Raw genomic sequence first — 27,961 nt, forward strand, 5'->3', positions numbered from 1 at the left:
ATACCACCAAAAATGGAGGAGTGTTCCTTTTTCTCCCCATCCTCTCCAGCATCTGCTGTCACCTGAGATTTTTTATCTTAGCCATTCTGACTGGTGTGAGGTGGAACCTCAGTGTTGTTTTGATTTGCATTTCCCTGATGACTAAGGATGTTGAACATTGTTTTAGTGCTTTTTGTCCATTTGATAATCCTCAGATGAGATTGTTATCTTTAGCTCTGTCCCCAAATTTTTAATAGGGTTATGTAATTCTCTGTAGTCTAACTTCTTGAGTTCTTTCTATATTTTGGATATTAGCCCTCTATCAGATGTAGGATTGGTAAAGATCTTTTCCTAATCTGTTGGTTGCCATTTTATCCTAAAGGCAGTGTCCTTTTTCTTACAAAAACTTTGCAGTTTTATGAGGTCTCATTTGTCAATTCTTGATCTTAAAGCATAAACCATTGGTGTTTTGTTCAGGAAAATTTCCCCCATGCTCTTGTGTTCAAGATTCTCCCCCCCCTTTTTTTCCTATTAGTTTGAGTGTATCTGATTTGATGTGGAGGTCCTTGATCCACATGAACTTAAGCTTTGTACAGGGTGATAAGAATGGATTGATCTGCATTCTTCTACATGTTGTACCTCCAGTTGAACCAGCACCATTTGCTGAAAATGCTATCTTTTTTCCATTGGATGGTTTTAGCTCCTTTGTCAAATGACCATAGGCGGGTGGGTTCATTTCTGGGTCTTCAGTTCTGTTCCAATGATCTCTCTCCCTGTCTCTGTACCAATACCATACAGTTTTTATGACGATTGCTCTGTAATACTGCTTGAGGTCAGGGATGGTGATTTCCCCAGAAGTTCGTTTATTGTTGAGTATAGTTTTCACTATCCTGGTTTTTTTGTTATTCCAAATGTTATTGCAAATTGCTCTTTCTATCTCTATAAAGAATTGAGTAGGAATTTTGATGGGGCATTTCATTCAATCTGTAGATGGCTTTTGGCAAAAAGGAGATTTTTACTATATTAATCCTGACAGTCCATGAGCACGAGAGATCTTTCCATCTTTTGAGATCATCCTCAATTTCTTAGAGACTTGAAGTTATTGTCATATAGATCTTTCACTTGCTTGGTTAAAGTCACACAAAGATATTTTATATTATTTGGGACAATTTTGAAGGGTGTTGTTTCCCAAATTTCTTTCCAGTCTATTTATCCTTTGAGTAGAGGAAGGCTACTGCTTTGTTTGAGTTAATTTTATATTCAGCCACCTTGTTGAAATTGTTTATCAGGTTAAATAGTTCTGTGGTAAAAATTTTGGGCTTACTTAAGTATACTGTCATCATCTGCAAATAGTGATATTTTGATTTCTTCCCTTCCAATTTGTATCCTTTTGACCTCCATTTGTTATCTGATTGCTCTGGCTAGGAATTCCAGTACTATATTGAATAAGTAGAGAGAGAGTAGGCAGCCTTGTCTGGTCTTTGATTTTAGTGGGATTGCTTCAAGTTTCTTTCCATTTAATTTGTTATGGGCTACTAGTTTGCTATATATTGCTCTTCCTATGCTTAGATATGAGCCTTGAATTCCTGATCTTTCCAGGACTTTTATCATGAAGAGCTGTTGAATTTTGTTAAATGCTTTCTCAGCATCTAATGAAATGATCTTTGTGTTTGTTTATATAGTTTACATTGATGGATTTTCGTATATGAAACTATCCTTGCATCCGTGGGATGAAGCCTACTTGTTCATGGTGGATGATCATTTTGATATGTTCTTGGATTCAATTTGCAAAAATTTTATTGAGTATCTTTGCATTGATATTCATAACGGAATTATGTTTGAAGTTCTCTTTCTTTGTTGGGTCTTTCTGTGGTTTTGGTATAAGAGTAATTGTGGCTTCATAGAAGGAAATTGGTAGTGCTCTGGCTGTTTCTATTTTGTGGAATCATTTGGAGAGTATTAGTATGAGGTATTCTATGAAGATCTGATAGAATTTTGCACTAAACCCATCTGGTCATGGGCTCTTTTGGGTTGGAAGACTTTAAATAAATACTTCTTTTTTTTTTTTTTTTGGAGTTAACGTGTGGTTTAGATCATTTAATTATTCTTGATTTAACATTGTTACCTAGACCTGTCTAGAAAAATGTCCATTTCCTCCAGTTTTTCTGGTTTTGTTGAATATAGGCTTTTGTAGTAGGATCTAATGATATTTCTAATTTCTTCTGATTCTGTTGTTATGTCTCCCTTTTCATTTTTGATTTTGTTAATTTGGATACACTCTATGTGCCCTCTGGTTAGTCTGGCTAAGGGCTTATCTATCTTTTTGCTTTTCTCAAAAAAGAAAAAACAGCCCCTGGTTTTGTTGATTCCTTTTAAAGTCCTTTTTGTTTCTACTTGGTTGATTTCAGCCCTGAGTTTGGTTATTTCCTGCCTTCTACTCCTTTTGGGTTTATTTATTTCTTTTTTTCTAGAGTTTTTAGGTGTACTGTCAAGCTGCTGACACATGCTCTCTCCTTTTTCTTTTTGTAAGCACTCAGAGCTATGAGTTTTCCTATTATTACTGCTATCAATGTGTCCCATAAGTTTGGGTATATTGTATCTTCATTTTCATTACATTCTAAGAAGTCTTTAATTTCTTTCTTTATCTCATCCTTGACCAGGATGTCATTGAGCTTTGTTCAACTCTCGTGTATATGTGAGCATTCTGACATTATTTTTGTTAACGGAGCTTTGTTCAACTCTCGTGTATATGTGAGCATTCTGACATTATTTTTGTTAACGGAGACCAGTCTTAATCCGTGATGATCCAGTAGGATGCATGGGATTGTTTCTATCTTCCTGTATCTGATGAGGCTTGTTTTATGACTGATTATATGGTCAATATTGGAGAATGTACCATGAAGTGCTGAGAAGAAGTTACATGCTTTTGTTTAAGGATAGAATGTTGTATAAATATCTGTTAAGTCCATTATGTTCATAACTTCTGTTAGTTTCTCTATGTCTCTGTTTAATTTCTGTTTCTATGATCTGTCCATTGATGAGAGTGGGGTGTTGAAATCACCTCCTATTTTTGTGTGAGATGCAATGTGTGCTCTGAGCTTTAGTGAGGTTACTTTTATGAATGTAGATCTTCTTGCATTTGGAGAATAGATATTTAGGATTAAGATTTCAACTCAGTGGATTTTTCCTTTGATGAATATGAAGTGTTCTTCCTTATCTTTTTTAATGACTTTTGGTTGAATTCAATTTTATTTGATATTAGAATCACAACTCCAGCTTGTTTTTTCAGGCCATTTGATTGGAAATGGTTTTCAGCCATTTACTCTGAGGTAGTGTCTGTCTTTGTCTCTGAGGTGTTTCATACAACAGCAAAATGCTAGGTCCTCTTTATGTATCCAGTCTGTTAGTCTGTGTCTTTTTTATTAGAGAATTGCATCTGTTGATGTTGAGAGATATTAAGGAATAGTGATTGTCATTTCCTGATATTTTTGTTGTGAGAGGTAGAATTATGTTGTGTGTCTCTCTTTTGGTTTCATTGCAAGGAAATTATATTCTTGTTTTTTGTACGATGTAGTTTCTCTCCTTGTGTTGGTGTTTTCCATCTATTGTTCTTTGTATGTCTGTATTTGTATGAAAATATTGTGTATATTTGGGTTTGTCATGGAATATCTTGGTTTCTCCATCTATGCTAATTGAAAGTTTTTCTGGATATAGTAGCTTGGGCTGACATTTGTGTTCTCTTAGGGTCTGTATGACATCTGTACAGGATCTTCTGGATTTCATAGTCTCTGGTGAAAAGTCTGGTGTAATTCTTATACATCTGCCTTTATATGTCATGGCCTTTTTTCCCTTACTGCTTTTAATATTCTTTTATTGTTTATGTGCATTTTGTGTTTTAACTATTATGTGACAGGAGGAATTTTGCTTCTGACCCAATCTATTTGGAGTTCTGTAGTCTTCTTCTATGTTTATGGGCATCTCTTTCTTTAGGTTTGGGGAGTTTTCTTCTATAATTTTGTTGAATATATTTACTGGCCCTTTAAGTTGACGTCTTCTCTCTCTTGTATATCTATTATCCTTAGGTTTGATCTTCTCACTGTGTCCTGGATTTCCTGAATGTTTTGGGCTAGGAGCCTTTTACTTTTACATTTTCTTTGACAGTTGTGTAGATGTTTTCTATGGTATCTTCTTCCCCTGAGATTCTCTCTTCTATCTCTTATATTCTATTGGTGATGCTTGTATCTATGACTCCTTGTGTCTTCATTAGGTTTTCTATCTCCAGGCTTGTCTCCCTTTGTGCTTCTGTTATCATTTCTATTTCCAATTTTAAATCCTGGACGGTTTTGTTCAATTTCTTCACCTGTTTGGTTGTATTTTCATGTAATACTTCCAGGGATGTTTGTGTTTCCTCTTTAATGGCTTCTACTTGTTTACTTGTTTTGTCCTGCAATTCTTTAAGGGAGTTATTTATCTCCTTATTAAAATCCTCCATCATTATCATAAAATGTGATTTTAAATCTACATCTTGCTTTTCCAGTGTGTTTGGATATTCAGTATTTTCTTTGGTAGAGGAGCTGGGCTCTGATGATGTCAAGTAGTCTTGGTTTCTGTTCCTTAGGTTCCTGTGTTTGCCTCTAGCCATTGGGTTGTCTCTGGTGTTTGCTTGTCATGCTGTTTCTGAGAGTGGATTGACCCTGCTGTAGGTCTCTGTGTCAGCACTCCTGTAGAACTGTTTTCCTGTTTTCTTTCAGCCTTTTCTGGTATTCTTATTTCAGGTGTGTAGGTGCTCCTGGTACCTGTCTTTCAGTTCTAGGCAGTGGCAGGAATCACAAGTGTCCTGCCCCTTTAAGTTCCTGGGTCCTTGTACCCAGGGGGCACAGTTGGCATTAGGTCTTGAACATGGGCAGAGGGTAGTCTCCTCTGATTTCTCAGCAGTGTACACACTTCTGAGCATCCAGTTCTCTCCCCCATGGGATTTGGGTGCAGGGATGTGTTCGACCAGTTCATTTCAGTCCTGGGCACAGGCCAGAATCAGAGTTGTTGGTGGCTGACTGTTCCTGTTCCTTTATTCCTGTGTCCAGAGGCACTGTGCAGTTTCCTCTTGGACCAGGGATGTGGGCAGAGGCATGCAGAGTGGCAGTCTGTCCTGCAGTCTCAGGATGTCTGCAATTCTGGGTGTTCAGCTCTCTTTCTTATTCATTCTTTTAAACATTTGTCATCTAATTTCTTGCAATTTTTTCTCTCTGGGAACAATTATTCTAGTATGTTTTTGCTGTTGATACCTTAAACCAACCCTCAATTTTTCAGTCAGGCAGTTACACTGTTCAGAGAGTTCAGAGAGTTGAGTTAAGACTGAGCTTTCCCTTGCCTCCCTAGGAATCATACTTCGGGAATCCAAGCTTTACCACTAGTTTCTCTTCGAAGGAAGCTACTGTCTTGTCAGGTATGCCTTCCATTCTACTTCATAGTTTCTGGCATTAGTTTTTGACCTCCCTTTGCCTGAATACCTTGTCCTGCTTTAGCTCTAGTCTCCTTCACAGTTCCACAGTTTCTGCTCTGTTTTGTGAAACTCCATGAATCTTTGTGTCTATACATGGGTCAGTTCTCACTACATACTGGGTCCACAATTTATGCTGGGTGTTATAGAACTCCCCAGCCCAGCATCAAATTCCCTGAGTTAGCCTGAGTTTCCTACCTGGATTGGCAGTCTACTGTGAATTGTAGAGGTTCCCATACCTCTGAGGACCTTACTCTTAGTCATATTATTCTCTGTGTCCACGGCTTCTTCACAAATTTTGAACTCATCATGCCTGGATGCCTTACTTACTTACTGGGGATAAGTCTTTTCTCTTTTCTAGATCTGCAATTTTTGCCATTCATTGTGTCTCTCCCAATCCTGACAATTGTTTCTTTTATCTTTGGTCAGCATCTTTTCCTTCTTTGGAACCATAGCTTCTGCTTCATGCTGTTGTATTTCCCTCAACTGGGCAATTTATCCTGTGTCAGCTCTGATCTAGCTTTAAGTTGTGGAACACCCTCACATAAGCCTTTGTTCTTCATAAAATCGCAGGTCTCCCACAGGTATCAACCAGCCATAACACAACAAGTACAGTAAGATTAGGCATCCCTTCTTCTATTTAGGCTACACAGGGCAATTTAATAGGAAAGGTTCCTAGAGGCAGGCAACAGAGTCAGAGAGAGTTTTTGTTTCCACTGTAAGGGGTCCCATAAGAAGAACAAGCTACACAACTATAACATATGTGCAGAGGGCTTAGGTCAGTCCCATGCAGACTCCCTGATTGGTGGTTCAGTTTCTGTGAGCCCCCATATTAGTTAATTCTTTGGGTTTCATTGTGGTATCCTTTACCCCTTTGACTCTGACAATGCTTTCTTTCCCCTCTTCTGCAAGATTTGCCACACTACTCCTAATCTTTTTAAGCGGGTCTCTACATCTGCTTTCATTAGTTGCAGGGTGAAGAATCTTTTATGTCAGTTGGCATAGACACCAATCTATGAAAATAGAATATTATTAGGACTCATATTGTCTTTGTTTTTTTTTAGTTAGTGTTGTTGGGGTTTGTTTGTTTTGCTATTTGTATTTTTTTCTATTGCAGAACTCTGGGCTATAGAGTTTCTGGATCCTGGCCCTGAGGCTCCCTCTCATATAATAGGTCTCAACATGGTCCAGTTATGGTTGGCCTCTCCCAAAATTTCTGTGCCAAATTTACTATAGCACATATTGTGGGAAGGATAAATTGTAAGATGAAAAGTTTGTAGCCAGGTTGGTGTCTCAATCCATCTACAGATTATATTGCATGATTACAGGAGATATTCAGTTAAGGCTCCAAATCTTCTAAGAGTCTTAGCTAGGGTAACCCTGATTGATTTGTGGAAGTTTCCATTGGTCTATGTTTCAGGATTGTCTCTAACACATACTCCATTCCAGTTGTATTCTGTTCCTCTGTTCTCCCCACAATTCATTCCACTTGTTTTCCTTAAAGAGTATAAGGTTAAATCCTTTTTTAAAAATCCAAGAAAATACAAACAAACAGGTGAAGGAAATCAATACACCTGTTCAAGACCTAAAAATGAAAATAAAACCTATAAAGAAACACACACTGGAGGAAAACTTGAAATGGCTTTTCATTTTGTTAAGTGAACAGAAACTACAAATGAAAGTGTATCACTGGCAGGATTCAAGAGATGGACGAGGGAATCCCAGGTGTAGAAAATATAATAGAAGAAAGTGACACATTGGTCAAAGAAAATGTGAAATCTAAAACAATCCTTACACCAAAAATTCCAGGAAACCTGGGACACTATGAAAAATACAGAACCTAAGAACAATAGGTATAGAGCAAGGAAAGATTCCCAGATCAAAGGCCCAGAAAATACTTTAAAAAAATCATGGAGACATCCTGAGACCACAGGAAAGAGATATCCTGAGACCACAGGACAGACTATCACCTCTGCACACCTCAGCCCACATCCCTGGTCTAAGGGGAAACTGCACAATGTCTCTGGACACAGGGATATAGGAACAGAGAGCCGCTGGTACCCGTGGTTCTGGTCTGCGCTCAGGACCAAACTGAACCAGCCAAATAGCTCCCTGCATCCAAATCCCATGGGGGAGAGAGCTGGATCCTCAGAAGTGTGGATACTCCTGAGAAGTCAGAGGAGAATACCCTCTGCCCACAGGCCAGACCCAAGAGAGAATCGCAGAATGCCAACTGTGCCTGCTGGGTGCGAGGACCTACATGAGCAATCAGGGGCAGGACCCTTTGACTCCTGCCCATGCCTAGAGCTTGAAGACAGTCTCCAGAAGTGCTGCCACAGCTGAGAACAGAGGTAAGACCCACTTTTCTGCTACCAAATTACCTGCCTGGTGGATTCAGGATACACAAAAGCAGAAGTCCTCTAGGTCAGGGCACTTCTTGTTTCTGGCTCTGTCTGGAAGTGAACTGACACCATCCCACAGTCCAATGCACCCAAATCCCATGGGGAAAAGGGCAGATGACCCAGGAGTACAGACATCCTGAGACCGCAGTACATACAGCCACCTCTGCACACCTCAGCCCACATCACTGGTCCAAGGGGAAACTGCACAGTGCCTCTGGACAGAGGGATATAGGAACAGACAGCTGCCGGTACCCACAGATCTGGTCTGTGCCCAGGACCGAACTGAACTAGCCAAGTAGCTCCCTGCACCCAAATCCTGTGTGGAAGGGAGCTGGAACCTCAGAAGTGTGGATGCTTCTGAGAAGTCAGAGGAGAATACCCTCTGCCCACAGTCCAGACCCAAGAGGGAATAACATAGTGCCAACTGTGCCTGTTGGGTACAATGACCTACATGAGCACTTTGATTCCTGCCCATGCCTAGAGCTGGAAGACACTCTCCAGGAGTGCTGATACACCTGAAATCAGAGCACCTGTTCTCAGGAAAGGCTGAAAGTAAACAGGAAAACAGTTCTACAGGAGTGCTGACACAGAGGCCTACAGCAGGGTCAAGTAACTCTCAGAAACAGCAAGACAGGCAAACACCAGAGACAACCCAATGACTAGAGGCAAGCGCAGGAACCTAAGCAACAGAAGCCAAGACTACTTGACATCATCATAGCCCAGTTCTCCCACCAAAGAAAATATTGGATATCCAAATACACCAGAAAAGCAAGATTTAGATTTAAAATCACATTTTATGATAGTGACGGAGGACTTTAAGAAGGACATAAAGAACTTCCTTAAAGAAATGCAGGGGGTTGGGGATTTAGCTCAGTGGTAGAGAGCTTGCCTAGCAAGCTCAAGGCCCTGGGATCCATCCTCAGCTCCGGAAAGAAAAAGAAATGCAAGAAAACACAAGTAAACAAGTAGTAGCACTTAGAGAGGAAACATAAACATCCTTGAAAGAATTACAGGAAAATACAAACAAACAGGTTAATGAATTGAAAATGGAACTAGAAACAATAAAGAAAGCACAAAGGGACACAACCCTGGATATAGAAAACCAAAGGAGCTGTAGATACAAGCATCACCAATAGAATACAAGACATAGAAGAGAGAATCTCAGGGGCAGAAGATACCATAGAAAACATCAACACAACTGTCAAAGATAATGTAAAAAGTAAAAGGCTCCTAGCCCAAAACATTCAGGAAATCCAGGACACAATGAGAAGATCAAATCTAAGGATAATAGGTATAGAATGAAAGTGAAGAATCCCAACTTAAAGGGCCAGTAAATATATTCAACAAAATTGTAGAAGAAAACTTCCCTAACCTAAAGAAAGAGATGCCCATAAACATACAAGAAGCCTACAGAACTCCAAATAGATTAGACCAGAAGCAAAATTTCTCCAGTCACATAATAGTTAAAATACCAAATGCACAAAACAAAGAAAAAATATTAAAAGCAGTAAGGGAAAAAAGTCAAGTGACATATAAATGGAGACTTATAAGAATTTCACCAGACTTCTCAGCAGAGACTATGAAAGCCAGAAGGTCCTGGAAAGATGTCATACAGACCTTAAGAGAACACAAATATCAGCCCAAGCTACTGTATCCAGCAAAACTCTTAATTATCAAAGATTGAGAAACTAAGATAGCCCATGACAAAACCAAATTTATGCAATATCTTTCTACAAATCCAGCACTACAAAGCATAATAGAAGGAAAACTTCAACACAATGACAGAAACTACACTGTACTGAATGCAAGAATATAATTTCCTTGCAACAAAACTGAAAAAGAGAAACATAATTCCACTTCTAACAATGAAAATAACAGGAAGTGGCAACCAATATTCCTTAATATCTCTCAACATCAACAGACTCCATTCCCCAATAAAAAGACAGAGACTAACAGAATAAACATAAAGAGGGCCCAGCATTTTGCTGCATGGAGTAAACATACCTCAGAGCCAAAGACAGACACTAGCTCAGAGTAAATGGCTCTAAAAATTTTTCCAAGCAAATGGCCCAAAGAAACAAACTGGAGTTGCCATTATAATACCAAATGAAATTGACTTTCAACTAAGAGTCATTTAAAAAGATAAGCAAGGACACTTCATATTTATCAAAGTAAAAATCCACCAAGATTAACTCTTAATCCTAAATATCTATGATCCAAATATAAGGGCACCTACATTCATAAAAGAACCTGACTAAAGCTCAAAGCACACACTGCACCTCAAAGGATAATAGTAGGAGATTTCAACAGCCCACTCTCATCAATGGACAGATCATAGAAACAGAAATTAAACAGAGACATAGAGAAACTAACAGAAGTTTTGAACCAAATGGCTTTAACAGATTTAACAGAACATTTCATCCTAAAACAAAAGGATATACCTTCTTCTCAGCACCATATGGAAACTTGTCCAAAATTGACCATAAAATTGGTCACAAAACAGGCCTCAACAGATACAGGCAAATAGAAATAATCCCATGCATCCTATCAGATCACCACACACTAAGACTGGTCTTCAATAAAAACAATAATGACAGAAAGCCAACATATAAATGGAAGTTGAACTATGCTCTACTCAATGACAACTTGGTCAAGGAAGAAATAAAGAAATTAAAGTCTTCTTAGAATTTAATGAAAATAAAGATACAACATTCCCAAACTTATGGGACACAATGAAAGTGGTACTAAGAGGAACATTCATAGCTCTGAGTGACTGTAAAAAGAAACAGGAGAGAGCATATGTCAGCAGCTTGACAACACACCTAAAACTCTAGAACAAAAAGAAATAAATATACCCAAGAGGAGTAGAAGACACGAAATAATTAAACTCAGGGCAGAAATCAACCAAGTAGAATTGAAAAGGACTATACAAAGAATCAACAAAACCAAGAGCTGGTTCTTTGAGAAAATCAACAAGATAGATAAACCCTTAGCCAGACTAACCAGAGGTCACAGAGAGTGTATCCAAATTAACAAAATCAGGAATAAAAATAGTGACATAACAACAGAATCTGAAGAAATTAAAAAAAACATCAGATCCTACTACAAAAGCCTATATTCAACAAAACTGGAAAATCTGGAGGAAGTCGACAATTTTCTGGACAGATACCAGGTACCAAAGTTAAATTAAGAACAAATAAACTATCAAAACAACTCCAAACTCCTAAAGAAATAGAAGCACCAAAAAAAGTCCAGGTCCAGATGGGTTCAGTGCAGAATTCTATCAGACCTTCATAGAAGATCTCATACCAATACTGCCCAAACTATTCCACACAATTAAAACAGACGGAGCACTACCAAATTCTTTCTTGAAGCCACAATTACTCTTATACCAAAACGACACAAAGATCCAACAAAGAAAGAGAACTTCAAAATAATTTCCTTTATGAATGATGATGCAAAAATAATAAAATTCTTGCAAACCACAGCCAAGAACACATCAAAATGATCGTCCACCATGATCAAGTAGGCTTCTTCCCAGGGATACAAGGATGGTTTAATATACGAAAATCCATCAATGTAATGTATTATATAAACAAACTAAAAGATAAGAACCACATGATCATTTCATTAGATGCTGAGAAAGTATTTGACAAAATTCAACAGCCCTTCATGATAAAAGTCCTGGAAAGATCTGGAATTCAAGACCCATATCTAAACATAGTAAAAGCAGTATACAGCAAACCAGTAGCTAACATCAAACTAAATAGAGAGAAACTTGAGACAAACCCACTAAAATCAGGGACTAGACAAGGCTTCCCACTCTCTCTCAACTTATTCCATATAATACTTGAAGTCCTAGCCAGAGGAATCAGACAGCGAACAGAGGTGAAAGGGATACAAATTGGAAGAAAATAAGTCAAAATATCACTATTTGCAGATGATATGTTAGTGTACTTAAGTGATCCCAAAAGTTCCACAAGAGAACTACTTAACCTGATAAACAACTTCAACCAAGTGTTGGGGTATAAAATTCATTCAAACAAATTAGTAACTTTCCTCTACTCAAAGGATAAACAGGTTGAGAAAGAAATTAAGGAAATGACACCCTTCACAATGGTCCCAAATAATATAAAATACCTTGGTGTGACTTTAACCAAGCAAGTGAAAGATCTGTATGGCAAGAACTTCAAGTCTCTGAAGAAAGAAATTGAAGAAGATCTCAGAAGATGGAAAGATCCTTCATGCTCATGGATGGCAGGATTAATATAGTAAAGATGGCCATTTTGCCAAAAGCAATCTACAGATTCAATGCAATCCCCATCAAAATTCCTATTCAATTCTTTATAGAGATAGAAAGAGCAATTTGCAAATTCACTTGGAATAACAAAAATCCCAGGATAGAGAAAGCTATACTCAACAATAAAAGAACTTCTGGGGGAATCACCATCCATGACTTCAAGCAGTATTACAGAGCAATAGTCATAAAAACTATGGTTTTGGTACAGAGACAGGCAGATAGACCAGTGGAACAGAATTAAAGACCCAGAAATGAATCCACATACCTATGGTCACTTGATATTTGACAAAGGATCTATAACCATCCAATGAAAGAAATATATCATTTTAAACAAAAGGTGTTGCTTCAAGTGGAGTTCAGCATGTAGAAGAATGCAAATCAGTCCATTCTTATCACCATGTACAAAGGTTAAATTCCAGTGGATCAAGGACCTCCACATCAAACCAGGTATACTCAAACTAGTAGAAGAAAAAGTGGGGAAGAGTCTTGAACACATGGGCACTGGGGAAAATTTCCTATACAAAACACCAATGCCTCATGCTCAAAGATCAAGAATCGACAAATGGGACCTCATAAAACTGCAAAGCTTCTGTAAGGCAAAAGACACTGTTATTAGCACAAAACAGCAACCAACAGATTGGAGAAAGATCTTTACCAATCCTAAATCTCATAGAGGGCTAATATCCAAAATATACAAAGAACTAAAGAAGTTTGACTTCTGAGAGCCAAATGATCCTATTAAAAAATGGGGTACAGAGCTAAGCAAAACATTCTCTGCTAAGGATTATAGCTTGGCCAAAAAGCTTCTAAAGAAGTGTTCAACATCCTTAGTCAACAGGGAAATGCAAATTGAAAACAACCATGTGATTCTACCTCACACCAGTCAGAAGGGCTAATATAAAAAGCTAAGGTAACAGCACATGCTGGCAAAGATGTGGAGAAAGGGGAACACTCCTCCATTGTTGGTGGGATTGCACACTGGTACAACCACTCTGGAAATCAGTCTGGAGGTTCTTCAGAAAATTGAACATTCCACTACCTGAGGACCCAGCTATACCTCTCTTGGGCATATACACAAAGATGCTCCAACATTCAGCAAAGACACATGCTCCACTATGTTCATACCAACCTTATTTATAATAGCTGGAAGTTGCAAAGAACCTAGATGCCCTTCAACAGAGGAATGTATTAAAAAAATGTGGTACATCTACACAATGGAGTACTACTCAGCTATCAAAAACAATGACTTCATGAAATTCATAGGCAAGTGGAATGAACTACAAAATATCATTCTGAGTGAGGTTACTCAAACACAGAAAAACACACTTGGTATGTACTCATTGATAAGTGGATAATAGCCCAAAAGTTTGAACTACCCAAGATGCAATTCACAGACCACAGGAAACTCAAGAATAAGGATGACCAAAATGTGGATGCTCCCACTCATTCTTTTTTTTTTAAACCAAAGATACATTTATTTTACAAATATAATATTTGTATTATATATAATGTAATTTTTATAAATAAAATATTTATTTATTTATTGTTTTTTTCCTGTTTTTCTTTCTTTTTTTTTTTTGAGATAGGGTCTCACTGTGTAGCCTTGGCTGTCCTGGAACTCCCAACTCCCTCTGTAGACCGGGCTGGCCTTGAACTCACAGAGATCTGTCTGCCTCTACCTCCCGAGTACTGGGATTAAAGACAGATTTTTAAAAACCCACATAAACAAAAAAGAAGAAAGAGGAAAAAGAGGATAATTTGGCATGTTTAGTTAAGCGTGGAAGATTGGAAAAAAATGAACTTATCTCTTGTTTTTTTTTCCCCAAGTATCATTAAAACAGTGCGAAACCATGCACACTGGGGCATAAACTGTGGGGGAGAGGCCAGAAAGTATTAACAGTGGAGAGAAGCCGGGTGTGGTGGCATCCTAGCTCTCTGCAGATGGTAACAGAATCATCTCAAAAACAAACAAAACCCAACTGCCACAAAAAGAAGGGAATTAGTTCAAATTCTCCATGTGGTACTGCCTAGCTTTGTTCTTCAAAAACACAGCCAAACATACACTACCTTCCTGGCAGAGGTTGGGAAATTTATTTGAAATGATTCCAGGAGAAAAGTCAGCTTGTTATGACACTGTCTTATGGTGAAACTTAGCAGGTGATGAGCCTCACCCATGCTCAGGAACCTTAAATAGCATTAAATAACATTTAAAAAGGTTTTGTGTGTGTGTGTGTGTGTGTGTGTGTGTGTGTGTGTGTGTACATGTGTGTAGATGTGTACACATTTGTGTACATGTGTGTACACGCAGTGGCGAGCATGCTGAGCTCGGATGACGACTTTGTGGAGTTGATTTTGTCCTTCCATTGTCTTTCGGGTATTGAGGAATCTAGATCACCAGGCTTACATGGCAAGCACCTTTACCTGCTAAACCATCTTGCCAGCCCTGTTGAAACTTTGTTATCATTTTAAAATGTTTTGCTGGTCCTAAGAATCAAACCCAGTGCCTTAAGCATGCCAGGGAAATGCTATAACACTGAATAAGATCCTAAGCTTTGAGGATAGGAAGTTTGAAGGCAGCCTGAGGACATGAGAGGCCCTGTTTCAAAAATCCAACCAACCAACCAACCAGCAACCAACAGTGACTGCACGCAGTACTGAAGTGGAGTGGGAAGTGGTGATGTGAATATGTGAGATTTTTCATCTGTTAAACGTATTCCCAGCACGGCCACACGAAGAGGCCTAGAAACAGTATCTCCATCAGTGGTATTCTAGATGTTAAGACTGAGGTCCTGAAATATCTTTATTTTTTTCTGGAGGTGGGGGTCTTACTTAATCCCTTCTGGCCTCAAAGCCACTCACTATGTAGCTGTGGATGACTTTGAACTTGTAAACCTACTGCCTCGACTTCCTGAATATTCAGATTACAGATGTGTGCTATCATGTCCTGTTTCTGGGGTCCTGGAGATGGAACCCAAGGCTTCATGCATGTTAGATATTCTGCCAATTGAGTTATACCTCCAGGCTCCCAGGCCTTTAACCCCTGAAGAATCTTTATCTATCTCTATCTATCTATCTATCTATCTATCTATCTATCTATCTATCTATCTATGTATATGGTCGATTGGAGAAATTACAAAATCTAGATGAGATGACTTATCAAGATAAGTCTGAAGAATTTTGTAATAATCAGTTGTGAAGAAATCAGAACCCCTTTGGGTTATGTCAAGATTCAGGCGCCAACTTAGACTAGGACAGTTGAGCTTTGTATGTAGGTGTGCATGTGTGAAAGGCTAGAGGACAACCTCAGGGACCATTCTTCAGGCACCTCGTCTGTGTCATTCTCTCATGGTATCTCTCTCTCATCTCTGACTCACCAAGGTGACCTCCTGTGATCTGTCTCCTCAGGTCTAGAGTCATTAAGAGATGACCACAGCGGGCCTTACGCAAGACAGTTTTCCAGCTAGGCCACTTCCCCAGTCCAACCATTTGACCTTTAGACAGGATAACATGGTAATAGATCAAAACCCCATGACATGACTAAATCTTAAAAGCAAGTCTTTGTAGGACATTGGTGAACCTACCTGTCTCCTTTAAAACTGGCGCTCCCACTCATTCTTAAGGGGAAAAATATCCATAGGAGGGGATATGGAAGCCACATTTAGAGCAGCAACTCAACGAATAGCCATTCAGAGTCTGACCCACATGTGGTCCATATACATACAGTCACCAAAACTAAATCAAAAGATTGATGAAACTAAAGAAGGCATGCTGAGAGGGATGGGATATAGATCTCTCCTGGGAGATACATCCAGAGCATATCCAACACAGAGGTCAGTGCTAGCAGCAAATCACTGAACTGAGAACAGGACCCCATTTAGGGGAATTAGAGGAAGGATTGAAAGAGCTGAAGGGGCTTGGTACCCCATAAGAACAACAATGCCAACCAACCAGAGCTTCTAGCAACTAACCCACCACCAAAAGACTATACCTGGACTATCCCAGGGCTCCAACTGCATATGTAGCAGAGAATAGGCTTATTGTGGCATCAGTGCAAGGGGAAGCCCTTTATCCTACCAAGTTTGGACCCCCAGTGCAGTGGAATATGGGGAGGGGGGAATAAGGGGTATGTATAGGGGGAATACCTGTATGGGGAAGGGGGATGGGAGGGAATAGGGGCTTGTGGGCAGAAAACTGGGAAGAGGAATAATGTTTGAAATGTAAGTAAAGAAATATTTCTAATCAAAATATTAAAAAAAAACAATGTAACTAATAATGGCCCACTTAATGTCAAGCACATTGATTACACAGTACCAACAGTTAATGCAGAGTAAATGAGTTACATATACGATTTCTGTACACTAGTTTCCATGAAAGTACACAGCATAGTACTTAAGATGCAAGGTATTGTAACAACAGCATACTTTGGACACTCTGAGCAGATATCTCAGGAGAGATACCAGTATGTTGACTATGGACAGAACACAACTTACCCGTTGGCCCAATCTGATTAATGTCTTTCAGCCAAAACAGTAAACACTGAAGGAGATGTGGTTGCAGCCAATAACACATCCGAGACATTGTCAGAACTGTCAGTGGGGAGGTACTGCATCAAAGGACATCTTTAATTGAGCACGTCTAAAGTTTACGCTGGAATTTTTACAGTCCAGCTATTAGAATTTTGTCCTTCTCTACTTCCTGGACTCTTTATTTTCTATGTTGGCAATTTGCTCCTACCAAGAGCTTTTCTTCCATTCTAAGTTAACTGATTGACTTTCTTCTTACCTTTGTTCCCAAGGTGAAAAATTGAGACTTCCTTAAAATACAATAAATAATTATACAAAAGCTATTGTTTTAATATATACATCTACTGATAATGTAGTTCAGTCCTGGAAATAATTTGAAAAATAACTTCTGAAGACCTTTATATGAAATTACTGAAAGCCTATTATTCATGGAGAACTTTTAAAAACTGACCTGTTTTATAAATTCCCATTCTTACATGGTAGTTGTTCAACTATATGATAACTTAGCTATTAGCTAAATGTTTTTAGCCTTTAATTTCTTGAAATTCTACTGACTTGCATGTTTTGTCTTATTTCTAGCTAATGGTTGCATAATATTCACCAACCATAACAGTCTTCCAAACTCTGTCCTACATTTTGTAAGAGCCTCTCAGTATGTATTTCATGTATAGCTTTGTGAACTTTCTGTGTGATCTTCGAACATATTCCTTTAATGTACAATATTGTAAATAAACTGAATGGCTTTTATATAAAAATAAATACAAATGGAAAGTAAAAAATCATGTAACTTAAAGAAAGAGATGCCTAAAAGGGTAGAAGCCTAGAAAATACCAAACAAATTGGACCAGAAAGCAAAATCCCTTTGCCACATAATAATCTAAACACCAAACGTACAGAACTTAGAAATTAAAAGCAGGAAAAAATGGCCAAGTAACATATAAAGGCAGACCTATTAGAATTACACATGACTTGTCAACAGAGATTCTCAAAGACAGAAAGGGGCTGGACAGATGTCTTTCAGACTGTAGGAGAAAACAGAGATCAACCCAGACTACTAATACCCAGCAAAACTTTCAATTATCACAGATGGAGAAAACAAAATATTCTGTGACAAATTACATTTATACAATATCTATCCACAAATTCAGTCCTAAACAAACATCAGATTGATCTCTAAGATTACCATATCCACTACCAACTGTGACTACTCACTTTTTAAGGATGGTATTTAGCCTGTGTGGAAGATGAGGAAAACAGTAGATGATAAAGATGATGGTTAATTACATTGATTAAGCAGCAGGGAGGAAGTGACCTCAACCATGTTTGGCTAGGGATACTGCTGTTCCTTTTTGGAGAATCTTCTGATGTTCTATGTGGAGCTGTTGTTAATGTTAAAGCTAAAGATGAAAAGATAGCAATATGAACTACTGAATGTGAAAACAGGGATGCAATCACACACATAGGGAGAGTATGCAAGGAAAAGTTAGAACTTCCTCTGAAGATAGCGATTAATGATCAGACCCATGTAAACACAGCTACAAAGAGCAGCTCCACCACTAAAATTAGGCTTGTTGTTTAAGAGGACACATTTTGAGTATTCTCGCTGTAGACTGCATCACACATCATTGAGATTGAGAGCTGAGCCAACACCTCATCGAAGCAGAGTGGACTACACCAGAAATTGATTCCATCCACATGATGCTAGGTTACAAGAGAAGTCTCATTCACCTTTGTCTTGTACTCCTGTGTTCATTCTCTTCTCCCATCCCCAAGTTTAACTAGTGTGTCCACTATCCTAATCAAAGAATTACAGTATACATCACCCCAGAACACACAGATATGTTCTGGGCCCACTCTGTAACAGCTGGTTTGAATTACCATGATGCATACATTTGCCCTTCCACAGTATTCATAAAAGAAGTTGCATCTCTATCACCTTAATAGGAAAAGATCTAGTTTTGTTCTATTCAGTGCAGGAGAGGATTTTGCTGGTATGAGGGTCTGAGTACAGCTTTCTAGCAACCTTCTGTTTCTTGTCACAGCATTGTCTTTGCTGTCTATTTGCTGATGGTTGTTAAATGTTAATTTATTTGCTTTACTCCTTAATAACATTAGTGATTCTGATTTCAGTTTTTCTTTGTTTTTGTTTTTTTCTCCATTCTTTACATTGGTAAAGAATCCAGGAATATGACAGAAAGTTGGAATAAATATTAAATTTGTGCATTCTTTGGTAACATTTTTGAAACTACAAAGCTTTGCTACAAATTTATGAATTTCATTCAAATCAGGGGTCTGTGTGGACTGTAAAAATGTAACACTATAATTACATTCCTTCCTAGAATTAGTATGTGTGTTTTTGTGTCATTATGCTATAGTTTACACTTTGTATTATAGGTTATTTTTCTTTGGTTACAATGACTCAAGTAGAAAAGCAGTCCTATCTATATTAAATCAGTGTACAAAACTATAAATAAAATGTGTACACTGATATCTTAAAAATTAATGACATCATGAAATTTGCAGGCAAATGAATGGAACTAGAAAACATCATCCTGAAAGTGGCTTCCCATACCCAGAAAGACAAACATGACAAAAGCCTAGCATAACTGTCACCAGAGAGGCATCACCAAGTAACTGCTGGACTCAGATGCAGAGACTCACAACCAAACCTTAAGACGAACTTGAGGAATGCTGTGGAAGATGGAGAGGAAGAACTGAAGGAGCCAGAGAGGTCACAGATACCATGAGAAAACCTACAGGATCAACTAACCTGTACCCATAGGGTCTCATTGAAAGAAACTAAACTGCCAGCTTTAGAGCATGCATGGATGGACGTAGACTTTTTGCACATGTGTAAGATTTGTTCAGCTCTGTCTTCATATGGAACTCCTAAAACAGGAGCACTGGCTGTCTTTGACTATTGATCAACTTTGGATTCTTTTCCCCTAACTGGACTATCTTGTCTAGCCTCAATAGAAGGTGTGCCTAGTCTTACTACAACTTGATATGACGGTTGGATGATATCAATGGGAGGCCTCCCCTCTTCTAGGGAGGGAAAAGGAGGGGAGAGGAAAGGGAGAAACTGGGATGAGAGGAAGAAGAGGGATCAGTAAGTAAATTTGAAATCATGCCATTTCTCTAAAAAAATCTGTGAGTTAAAAATTTATATTTAATTTTATGTATATGTATTTCAAAACATTATCTTATAATCATATACAATGTAAGATGTTAAAAAACACAAATTGAATAACACTCGAAATGTATATAAGAAATACTCAAGTTAATAAAAAAAAAAACCACTAAAAAAAAATACCAACTGCTCTCCTAGAGGACCAAGGCCTGATTTCCAGCACCCATGAGACAGCTCACAAGTATTCGACTCAAGTTCCAGAGACTCCGATGCCATCTTCTGGAGTCCTAAAAAAAAAAAAAAAAAAAAAAAAACCACAAATTGATAATTGTTAGAAGACCCTATATAGTTTTCTAATGTAAGGCTTTGGCTTGGTCTTACAGAAATATACTAAAATGACACTGATGTTAAATGATTAAGAGTCCAACATTTCCCCCACAAACATTGAGCTTTGATGCCGCCTTCAAATGACTCTTCATGACTTAATTATGCTTCCACTGGTTAGTCTCTCTTTACCTTGAGGCCTTGAAAAGTCTCAGCTCACAGAGTACATACCCCACAGATGTTTAAGCATACTTCATACTTGTTCTTAATTGTATGTTTTCCTGCTGAAAATCAGGATTCCCAGGTGCCAAGTGAGAGGTTCCTGAGCCCTTGGGGACTCACAGTGACTCTGTGAAGGGGACATAATCTAGGGCCAAGTAGAGGCAAAGAAGATTATACTCACAGGAAATAAAGGAGTGTTTGGATACTGGCAGGTCTGGATCAGGACAAAACAATGCTTAGTAACCTTGATCTACACTGACCAGACAGATTCGTATTTTATCAGTTTGTTGATGTGCTATCAGGATTCATTGGCTCAAGATTCTCAACTGAATAGATTCCTAAGTTTTATTAATTATTTATCAATGTTAGTATGAAATTACTCATCGTTTTCTCTCTCCTGATTGTTCTCATTGTATTCCAGGTACAAATTTCTTATGTCTCCTTAAATAATCCTGCTTCTCCTGGCTACTATCAAGATGGGGATTTTGTTATCGGAGGACTCTTTTCCCTTAGAATGACTACTGGAGACACTAGAAGTAAATTATTTGACTTTAAAGATGCAATCTATTTGCCAGAATATGTTTATGGGTAAGCATTTTTGCTTCTCTCTTTAAAAATATTGTTTCTGGATTTCATACCTATTAAACAATATATGTTGATCAAATCATCCTCTACCCATTCCACTGTAATGTTTAATGTCACTTATCTCTCAATTTCATAGAATTGCCTCTCTCTCTCTCTCTCTCTCTCTCTCTCTCTCTCTCTCTCTCTCTCCTGGATTCTCTCTTGCTCACACTTTTTAATACTGAATTAATTTAAGTATGCCAGTACTCCATGAGTTAGGACATCATTTAGTGTATTGGTAAGCTACTAGGGCAAACCTTTTAAGGAAACTCACTCCCTTCCCCAGTAGTCCAAACGTCAGTAGCTCCACATTCATGTTCTCCATGTGTCCCTCTCCTTCTCGTGCTGAATTTTCTTAAATATGTAAGAAAACTTTGAAAATACTTTTCAGTTGAAGCAATTTTTCTTTGTTTTTATTAAGTGTATTGTACTGAGAATACAATATATATTTTTCCTGCTTTCATTCATTCAACACAATTTTTCAATTACCATAGTTGCTCAAGCACTATTTATTTTCCCAAGATTTTTCCTCGTTTTGAAGAGCACATGATATATACTAAGTTTTAATGCTTGCCATTTTCCACATGCTTTCCATCTCCATTTTAATTTCTCAGACAAATGTCGCACATTAAAAACTGAAAATTGTACATTATAAAAGTTTGTGGTGGTACAAACCTTTAATTCCAGAACTTGAGAAGCAGAGCCAGGAGGATCTTAGTGAGCCTGTGATCAACCTAGTCTACATAGTGAGTTTAAATACAGCCTGGGCCAAATAGGCAAAACTCTGTTTCAAATAAAAATTTTAAAAAATTGTGAAATTTTTAATAGGTTGGACTATAAATCTTTTTTAAGACTACTTCCTCTACATTTTTAATATAGATTATCCTGCTTGGTTCTCAGATTATTGTGTATATTCATTACATGACTTAGATTGTTAGAAATAAAATTCCAGAATTTAAGAGGGAGCATGGGAGCAGCTGCATGGAGAAATAAAAGGTTGGTAAATGGCGTGATTATATTTTATTAAAAATTAACAGTAAAAAAGAACAAAAAATTGTCTTTCCAATTTTTTCTACTAGATATCTCACTAAACATTATCAGCACATGTTGGCAATGATTTTTGCTATAGAAAAAATCAACAAGGACCCAAATATTCTATTCAATATGTCCCTTGGATTCTATCTCTTCAATGTTGACTTTATTGAGAAGAAGGCCATAGAGAGTTCTATGGCTTTGCTCTCAGGAGAGAGCCCCCCAGTTCCTAACTACAGCTGCAGGCCTGAGAAGACTGATAAGCTGGTTGCAGTGATAGGGGGCATTTCAACAGGAATATCAACTCAGATCTCCCGAGTTCTAAGTCTCTACAACATTCCACAGGTATGCAGAGAATTCTGGCTCCTAGGTTAAACATAATGCCATGTTAATAAACACTAAATAATTCAGTTCTTTATTGATGAGGTATGGAAATACTTTAAAAATTACTATCTAGTTTTTAAATTATACAGCATAATTTATTCCAAATGCACCCCTGTTTGTATTATAAATTCACTTTCAAAACCTTTAAATTGAAAAATTATAAAGACAACTGTAGGATGATGTCGTCACGCAGGTGAAGGCAGGTAGAAGATAGAACAAGGCCTGTCATTGGACAAGTAGGAAGGGTGGGAAGGAGAAAAGTTTTAGAGAGAAGAGACTAGAGTGAGGCTAGAGAGGCAGCGGAGAGAACACAGAGACACATGTTAAGATTCTTCTCTGCACCTTTACAGGTTTGTATGACTGTTCTTAAGGGAGGGATGTGTAAAGGGCTTTGTGCCTATGTAGGCAATGGTATATTATCAATTGGTTGTGAGTTAATTGTGTGGATGTGTTGTATATTGAGCATTTAACACATATATTTGGTTGTTGGGTACCAGTTTGCTGAGTAACGATTTCACTGGGTGTTGGGAGTGTGAAAGAGTTCATGACAGGAAACCGTGTTAGTCTGTAGAATGATTGGGGCTAACATGGTATGGGGCCATGCTAGCATGGCCCACAGAATGCTATGAGAATCGCAGGCGTGGTGGTAACACCCGGCAAGGGGATGGTGTATGAAAGCGGTAATAGAGAAACAGTTAGTGCATGCAGATCTTTAAAAGTGAGAACTCAAAAGGACCAGGATGAGAGTCATTATTTATTGCTTTACAGCAGCAGAAAACCTGTATTTTATCACTCCAAGAAATTTTCCTTTGCCACGTACCATTGTTAATATCATTTTTTTTATTTGTATGCAGTTTTAGAGGACAACAAAACAAGAGAACTTTAAAAGTTCTACTCATGTGTTTTTACGTAATCAGGAATATTCCTGATTACTCTGGTACCAACCCAGATTTCCAAATCAAATTTATTTATTTATTTATTTATTTATTTATTTATTTATTTACTTGTTTGTTTGTTTGTTTATTGAGGTTTCTGCAGTCATTTATATTTTAAACAAATTTCTTTCTTTCTTTCTTTCCTTTTTTATTAGATATATTTCTTTACTTACATTTCAACTGTTATTCCCTTTCCTGGTTTCCTGTCCATAAGCCTCCACTCCCCTACCCCTCTCATGAGGGCATTCCCCCATCCATCCCCTTTACTGCTCCCCAACACATTCCCATGCACTGGGGGTCCAACCTTCGCAGGACAAAGGGCTTCCCCTTCCACTGGTGCCCAACAAGGCTATTCTCTGCTACATATGCATTTGGAGCCCTGGGTCAGTCCATGTATAGTCTTTCAGTAGTGGTTTAGTCCCTGGAAGTTCTGGTTGGTTGGCATTGTTGTTCTTATGGGGTTGCAAGACCCTTCAGCTCTTTCAATCCTTTCTCTAATTCCTCCGAAGGATGTCCTGTTCTCAGTTCAGTGGTTTGCTGCTAGCATTGACCTCAGTATTGGACAGGCTCTGGATGTGTCTATCAGGAGAGATCTCTATTCGTTCCCTTTCAGCATGCAATTTTTAACTTCATCGATCTTATCTAGTTTTGGTGTCTGTGTATATATGTGGGCCACATGTGGGGCAGGCTCTGAATGGCCATTCCTTGAGTCTCTGCTCTAAACTTTGCTTGCATATTCCATCCTGTAGATAATTTTCCCCTTTTTAAAAGAAGTGGGAGCATCTGCATTTCGGTCATCCTTCTTCTTGACCTTCCTGTGGTCTGTGGATCGCATCTTGGGTAATTCCAGTTTTTGGGCTAATATCAACTTATCAATGAGTACATACCAAGAGTGTTTTTCTGTAGATTGGGTTATATCACTCAGGATGATATTTTGTAGTTCATTCCACTTGCCTATATTTCATGAAGTCATTGTGTTTGACTGCTTAGTAGTACACCATTGTGTAGATGTACCACATTTTTTGAATCCATTCCTCTGTTGAAGGGCATCTGGGTTCTTTCCAGCTTCTGGCTATTATAAATAAGGCTGCTATAAACATAGTGGAGCATGTGTCTTTGTTGCATGTTGGAGCATCTTTGGGTATATGCCCAGGAGAAGTATAGCTGGGTCCTCAGTTAGTGGAATGTCCGATTTTCTGAGGAACCTCCAGACTGATTTCCAGAGTGTTTCTACCAGTTTCCAATCCCACTAAAAATGAAGGAGTGTTCCTCTTTCTCTACATCCTCACAAGTATCTGCTGTCACCTGAGATTATCTTAGTCATTCTGATTGGTGTAAGATTGAATCTCATGGTTGTTTTGATTTGCATTTCCCTGATGACTAAGGATGTTGAACATTTCTTTAGGTGCTTTTTGGGCATTTGATAATCCTCAGCTGAGAAAGTTTTTTTTAGCTCTGTTCCCCATTTTTAATAGAGTTATTTTGCTCTCTGGAGTCTAACTTCTTGAGTTCTTTGTATATTTTGTATATTAGCCCTCTATCAGATGTAGGGTTGGTACAGATCTGTTCCCAATATGTTGGTTACTGTTTTGTGTTAATGACAGTGTCGTTTGCCTTACAGAACCTTTGCAGTTTTATGAGGTCCCATTTGTCGATCTTAGAGTATAAGCCATTGGTGTTTTCTTCAGGAAATTTTCTCCAGTGCCCATGTGTTCAAGAATCTTTTCCACTCTTTCTTCTACTAGTTTGAGTGTATCTGGTTTGATGTGGAGGTCCTTGATCCACTTGGACTTAAGCTTTCTACAGGGTGAAAAGAATGGTTCAATTTGCATTCTTCTATATGCTGGCTTCCAGTTGAACCAGAATTATTTGTTGAAAATGCTATCTTTCTTCATTGGATGGTTTTAGCTCCTTTGTCAAAGATCAAGTGACCATAGGTGTGTGAGTTCATTTCTGGGTCTTCAATTCTGTTCCACTGGTATATCTGCCTGTCTTTGCACCAATACCTTACAGTTTTGTTTCTTTTCTTTTTTTTTTTTTCGGAGCTGGGGACCGAACCCAGGCCTTGAGCTTGCTAGGCAAGCGCTGTACCACTGAGCTAAATCCCCAACCCCTATACCTTACAGTTTTTATGACTATTGTTCTGTAATACTGCATGAAGTCAGGGATGGTGATTTCCCCCAGATTTTCTTTTATTGTTGAGTATCATTTTTGCTATCCTGGGTTTTTTTTTTTATTCCAAATGAATTTGCAAATTGCTCTTTCCATCTCAATAAAGAATTGAGTAGGAATTTTGATGGGGATTGCATTGAATCTGTTGATTGCTTTTGGTAAAGTGGCCATTTTTACTATATTAATCCTGCCAATCCATGAGCATGGAAGATCTGTCCATCTTCTGAGATCTTTCTCAATTTCTTTCTTCAGAGACTTGAAGTTTTTGTCATACAGATCTTTCCCTTGCTTAGTTAAAGTCACACAAAGATATTTTATATTATTTGGGACTATCATGAAGGGTGTCATCTCTCTAATTTCTTTCTCAACCTGTTTATCCTTTTAGTAGAGGAAGGCTACTGATTTGTTTGAGTTAATAGGATATCCAGCCACCTTGCTGAAATTGTTTATCAGGCTTAATAGTTCTCTGGTGGAATTTTTGGGGTCACTTAAATACACTATTATAGCATCTGTAAATAGTGATATTTTGATTTCTTCCCTTCCAACTTGTATCATTTTGACCTACTTATGTTGTCTGATTTCTCTGGCTAATATATCAAAAACTATGTTGAACAAGAAGGTAGAGAGTGTGCGGCCTTGTCTAGTCCCTGATTTTAGTGGGATTGCTTCAAGTTTCTCTCCATTTAGTTTGATGTTGGCTATTGGTTTTCTGTATATTGCTTTTCCTATGTTTAGATATGGACCTTTAATTCCTGGTCTTTCAAGGACTTTTATCATGAAGGGCTGCTGAATTTTGTAAAATGCTTTCTCAGCATCTAATGAAATGATCATTTGGTTTTTATCTTTCAGTTTGTTTATATAGTGGATTACATTGATAGATTTCTGTATGTTAAACCATCCCTGCATCCATGGCATGAAGCCTACTCGATCATGATGGATGATCATTTTGTTGTTTTCTTGGATTCAGTTTGCAAGAATTTTAATGAGTACTTTTGCATTAATATTCATAAGGGAAATTGGTCTGAAGTTCTCTTTCTATGTTGGGTCTTTGTGTGGTTTTGGTATAAAAGTAATTGTGGCTTCATAAACGGAATTTGGTAGTGCTCCGTCTGTTCCTATTTTGTGGAATAGTTTAGAAAATATTGCTATGAGGTCTTCTATGAAGGCCTAATAGAATTCTGCACTGAACCCATTTGGTCCTGGGCTCTTTTAGGTTGGGAGACTTTTAATAAGTGCTTCTCTTTCTTTAGAAGTTATGGGGTTGTTTAGATAGTTTATTTGTTCCTGTCTTAACTTTGGTACCTGGTATCTGTCTAGAAAACTGTCCATTTCCTCCAGATTTTCCAATTTTGTTGAATGTAGGCATTTGTAGTAGGATTTGATGATTTGTTTTAATTTCTTTATATGCTGTTGTTATGTCTCTCTTTTTATTTCTGATTTTGTTAATTTGGATACACTTTCTGTGACCTCGGGTTAGTTTGGTTAAGGGTTTATCTATTTCAAAGAACCTGCTCCTGGTTTTGTTGATTCTTTGTATAGTCCTTTTTGTTTTTATTTGGTTGATTTCAGCTCTGAGTTTGATTATTTCCTGCCTTCTACTCCTCTTGGGTTTATATATTTCTTTTCATTCTAGAGCTTGTAGGTGTGTTGTCAAGCTGCTGACATATGCTGTCTACAATTTCTTTTTCCAGCACACAGAGCTGTGAGTTTTCCTCTTAGCAGAGCTTTCATTGTGTTCCATACATTTGGGTATGTTGTATCTTCATTTTTATTAAATTCTAGGAAGTCTTTAATTTCTTTCTTCATTTCTTCCTTGACTAAGGTATCATTGAGTAGAGCATTGTTCAACTTCCATATGTATGTGGGCTTTCTGTCATTATTTTTGTTATTGAAGACCAGTCTTAGTCCGTGGTGATCTGATATTATGCATAGGATTATTTCTCTCTTTGTGTATCTGTTGAGGCCTGTTTTGAACTGATTATATGGTCAATTTTAGAGAAGGTTCCATGAGGTGCTGTAAAAAAGTATAGCCTTTTGTTTTATGATGAAATATTCTATAAATATTTGTTAAATCCATTTTGTTCATAACTTCTGCTAGTTTCTCTATGCCTCTGTTTAATTTCTGTTTCCATGATCTGTCCATTGATGAGAGCGGGATGTTGATATCTCCTACTACGTTGTGTGAGGTACAATGTATGCTTTGTGCTTTAGTAAGGTTTTCTTTTGAATGTAGGTGCCCTTGCATTTGGAGCATAGATATTTAGGATTGAGAGTTCATCTTGCTGGACTTTTCCTTTGATGAATATGAAGTGTACTTCCTTATCTTTTTAAATGACTTTTAGTTGAAAATCAATTTTATTTGATATTTGAATGACAACTCCAGCTTTCTTCTTCAGGCCATTTACTTGGAAAGTTGTTTTCCAGTTATTTACTTTGA

At 37.9% G+C, this 27,961-nt stretch overlaps 1 protein-coding gene and 1 pseudogene across 1 annotated transcript in view; both read left to right on the forward strand.

Annotated features, from left to right (window-relative positions):
• The first annotated feature begins 16,572 nt into the window (after positions 1–16,572).
• Positions 16,573–18,280, forward strand: Eif4e-ps1 (eukaryotic translation initiation factor 4E, pseudogene 1; annotated as a pseudogene).
• A 2,467-nt stretch (positions 18,281–20,747) lies between these two features.
• Positions 20,748–27,961, forward strand: part of Vom2r48 (vomeronasal 2 receptor, 48) — a 40,673-nt gene continuing 33,459 nt past the window's right edge. Inside the window, 2 exon segments of the mRNA NM_001099514.1 lie at positions 20,748–20,965; positions 22,081–22,378. Coding sequence (NP_001092984.1) covers positions 20,748–20,965; positions 22,081–22,378 — 516 coding nt within the window.

The sequence above is a fragment of the Rattus norvegicus genome, chromosome 4 (assembly GCF_021556685.1).
Source record: "Rattus norvegicus strain SHRSP/BbbUtx chromosome 4, alternate assembly SHRSP_T2T, whole genome shotgun sequence".
NCBI lineage: Eukaryota > Metazoa > Chordata > Mammalia > Rodentia > Muridae > Rattus > Rattus norvegicus.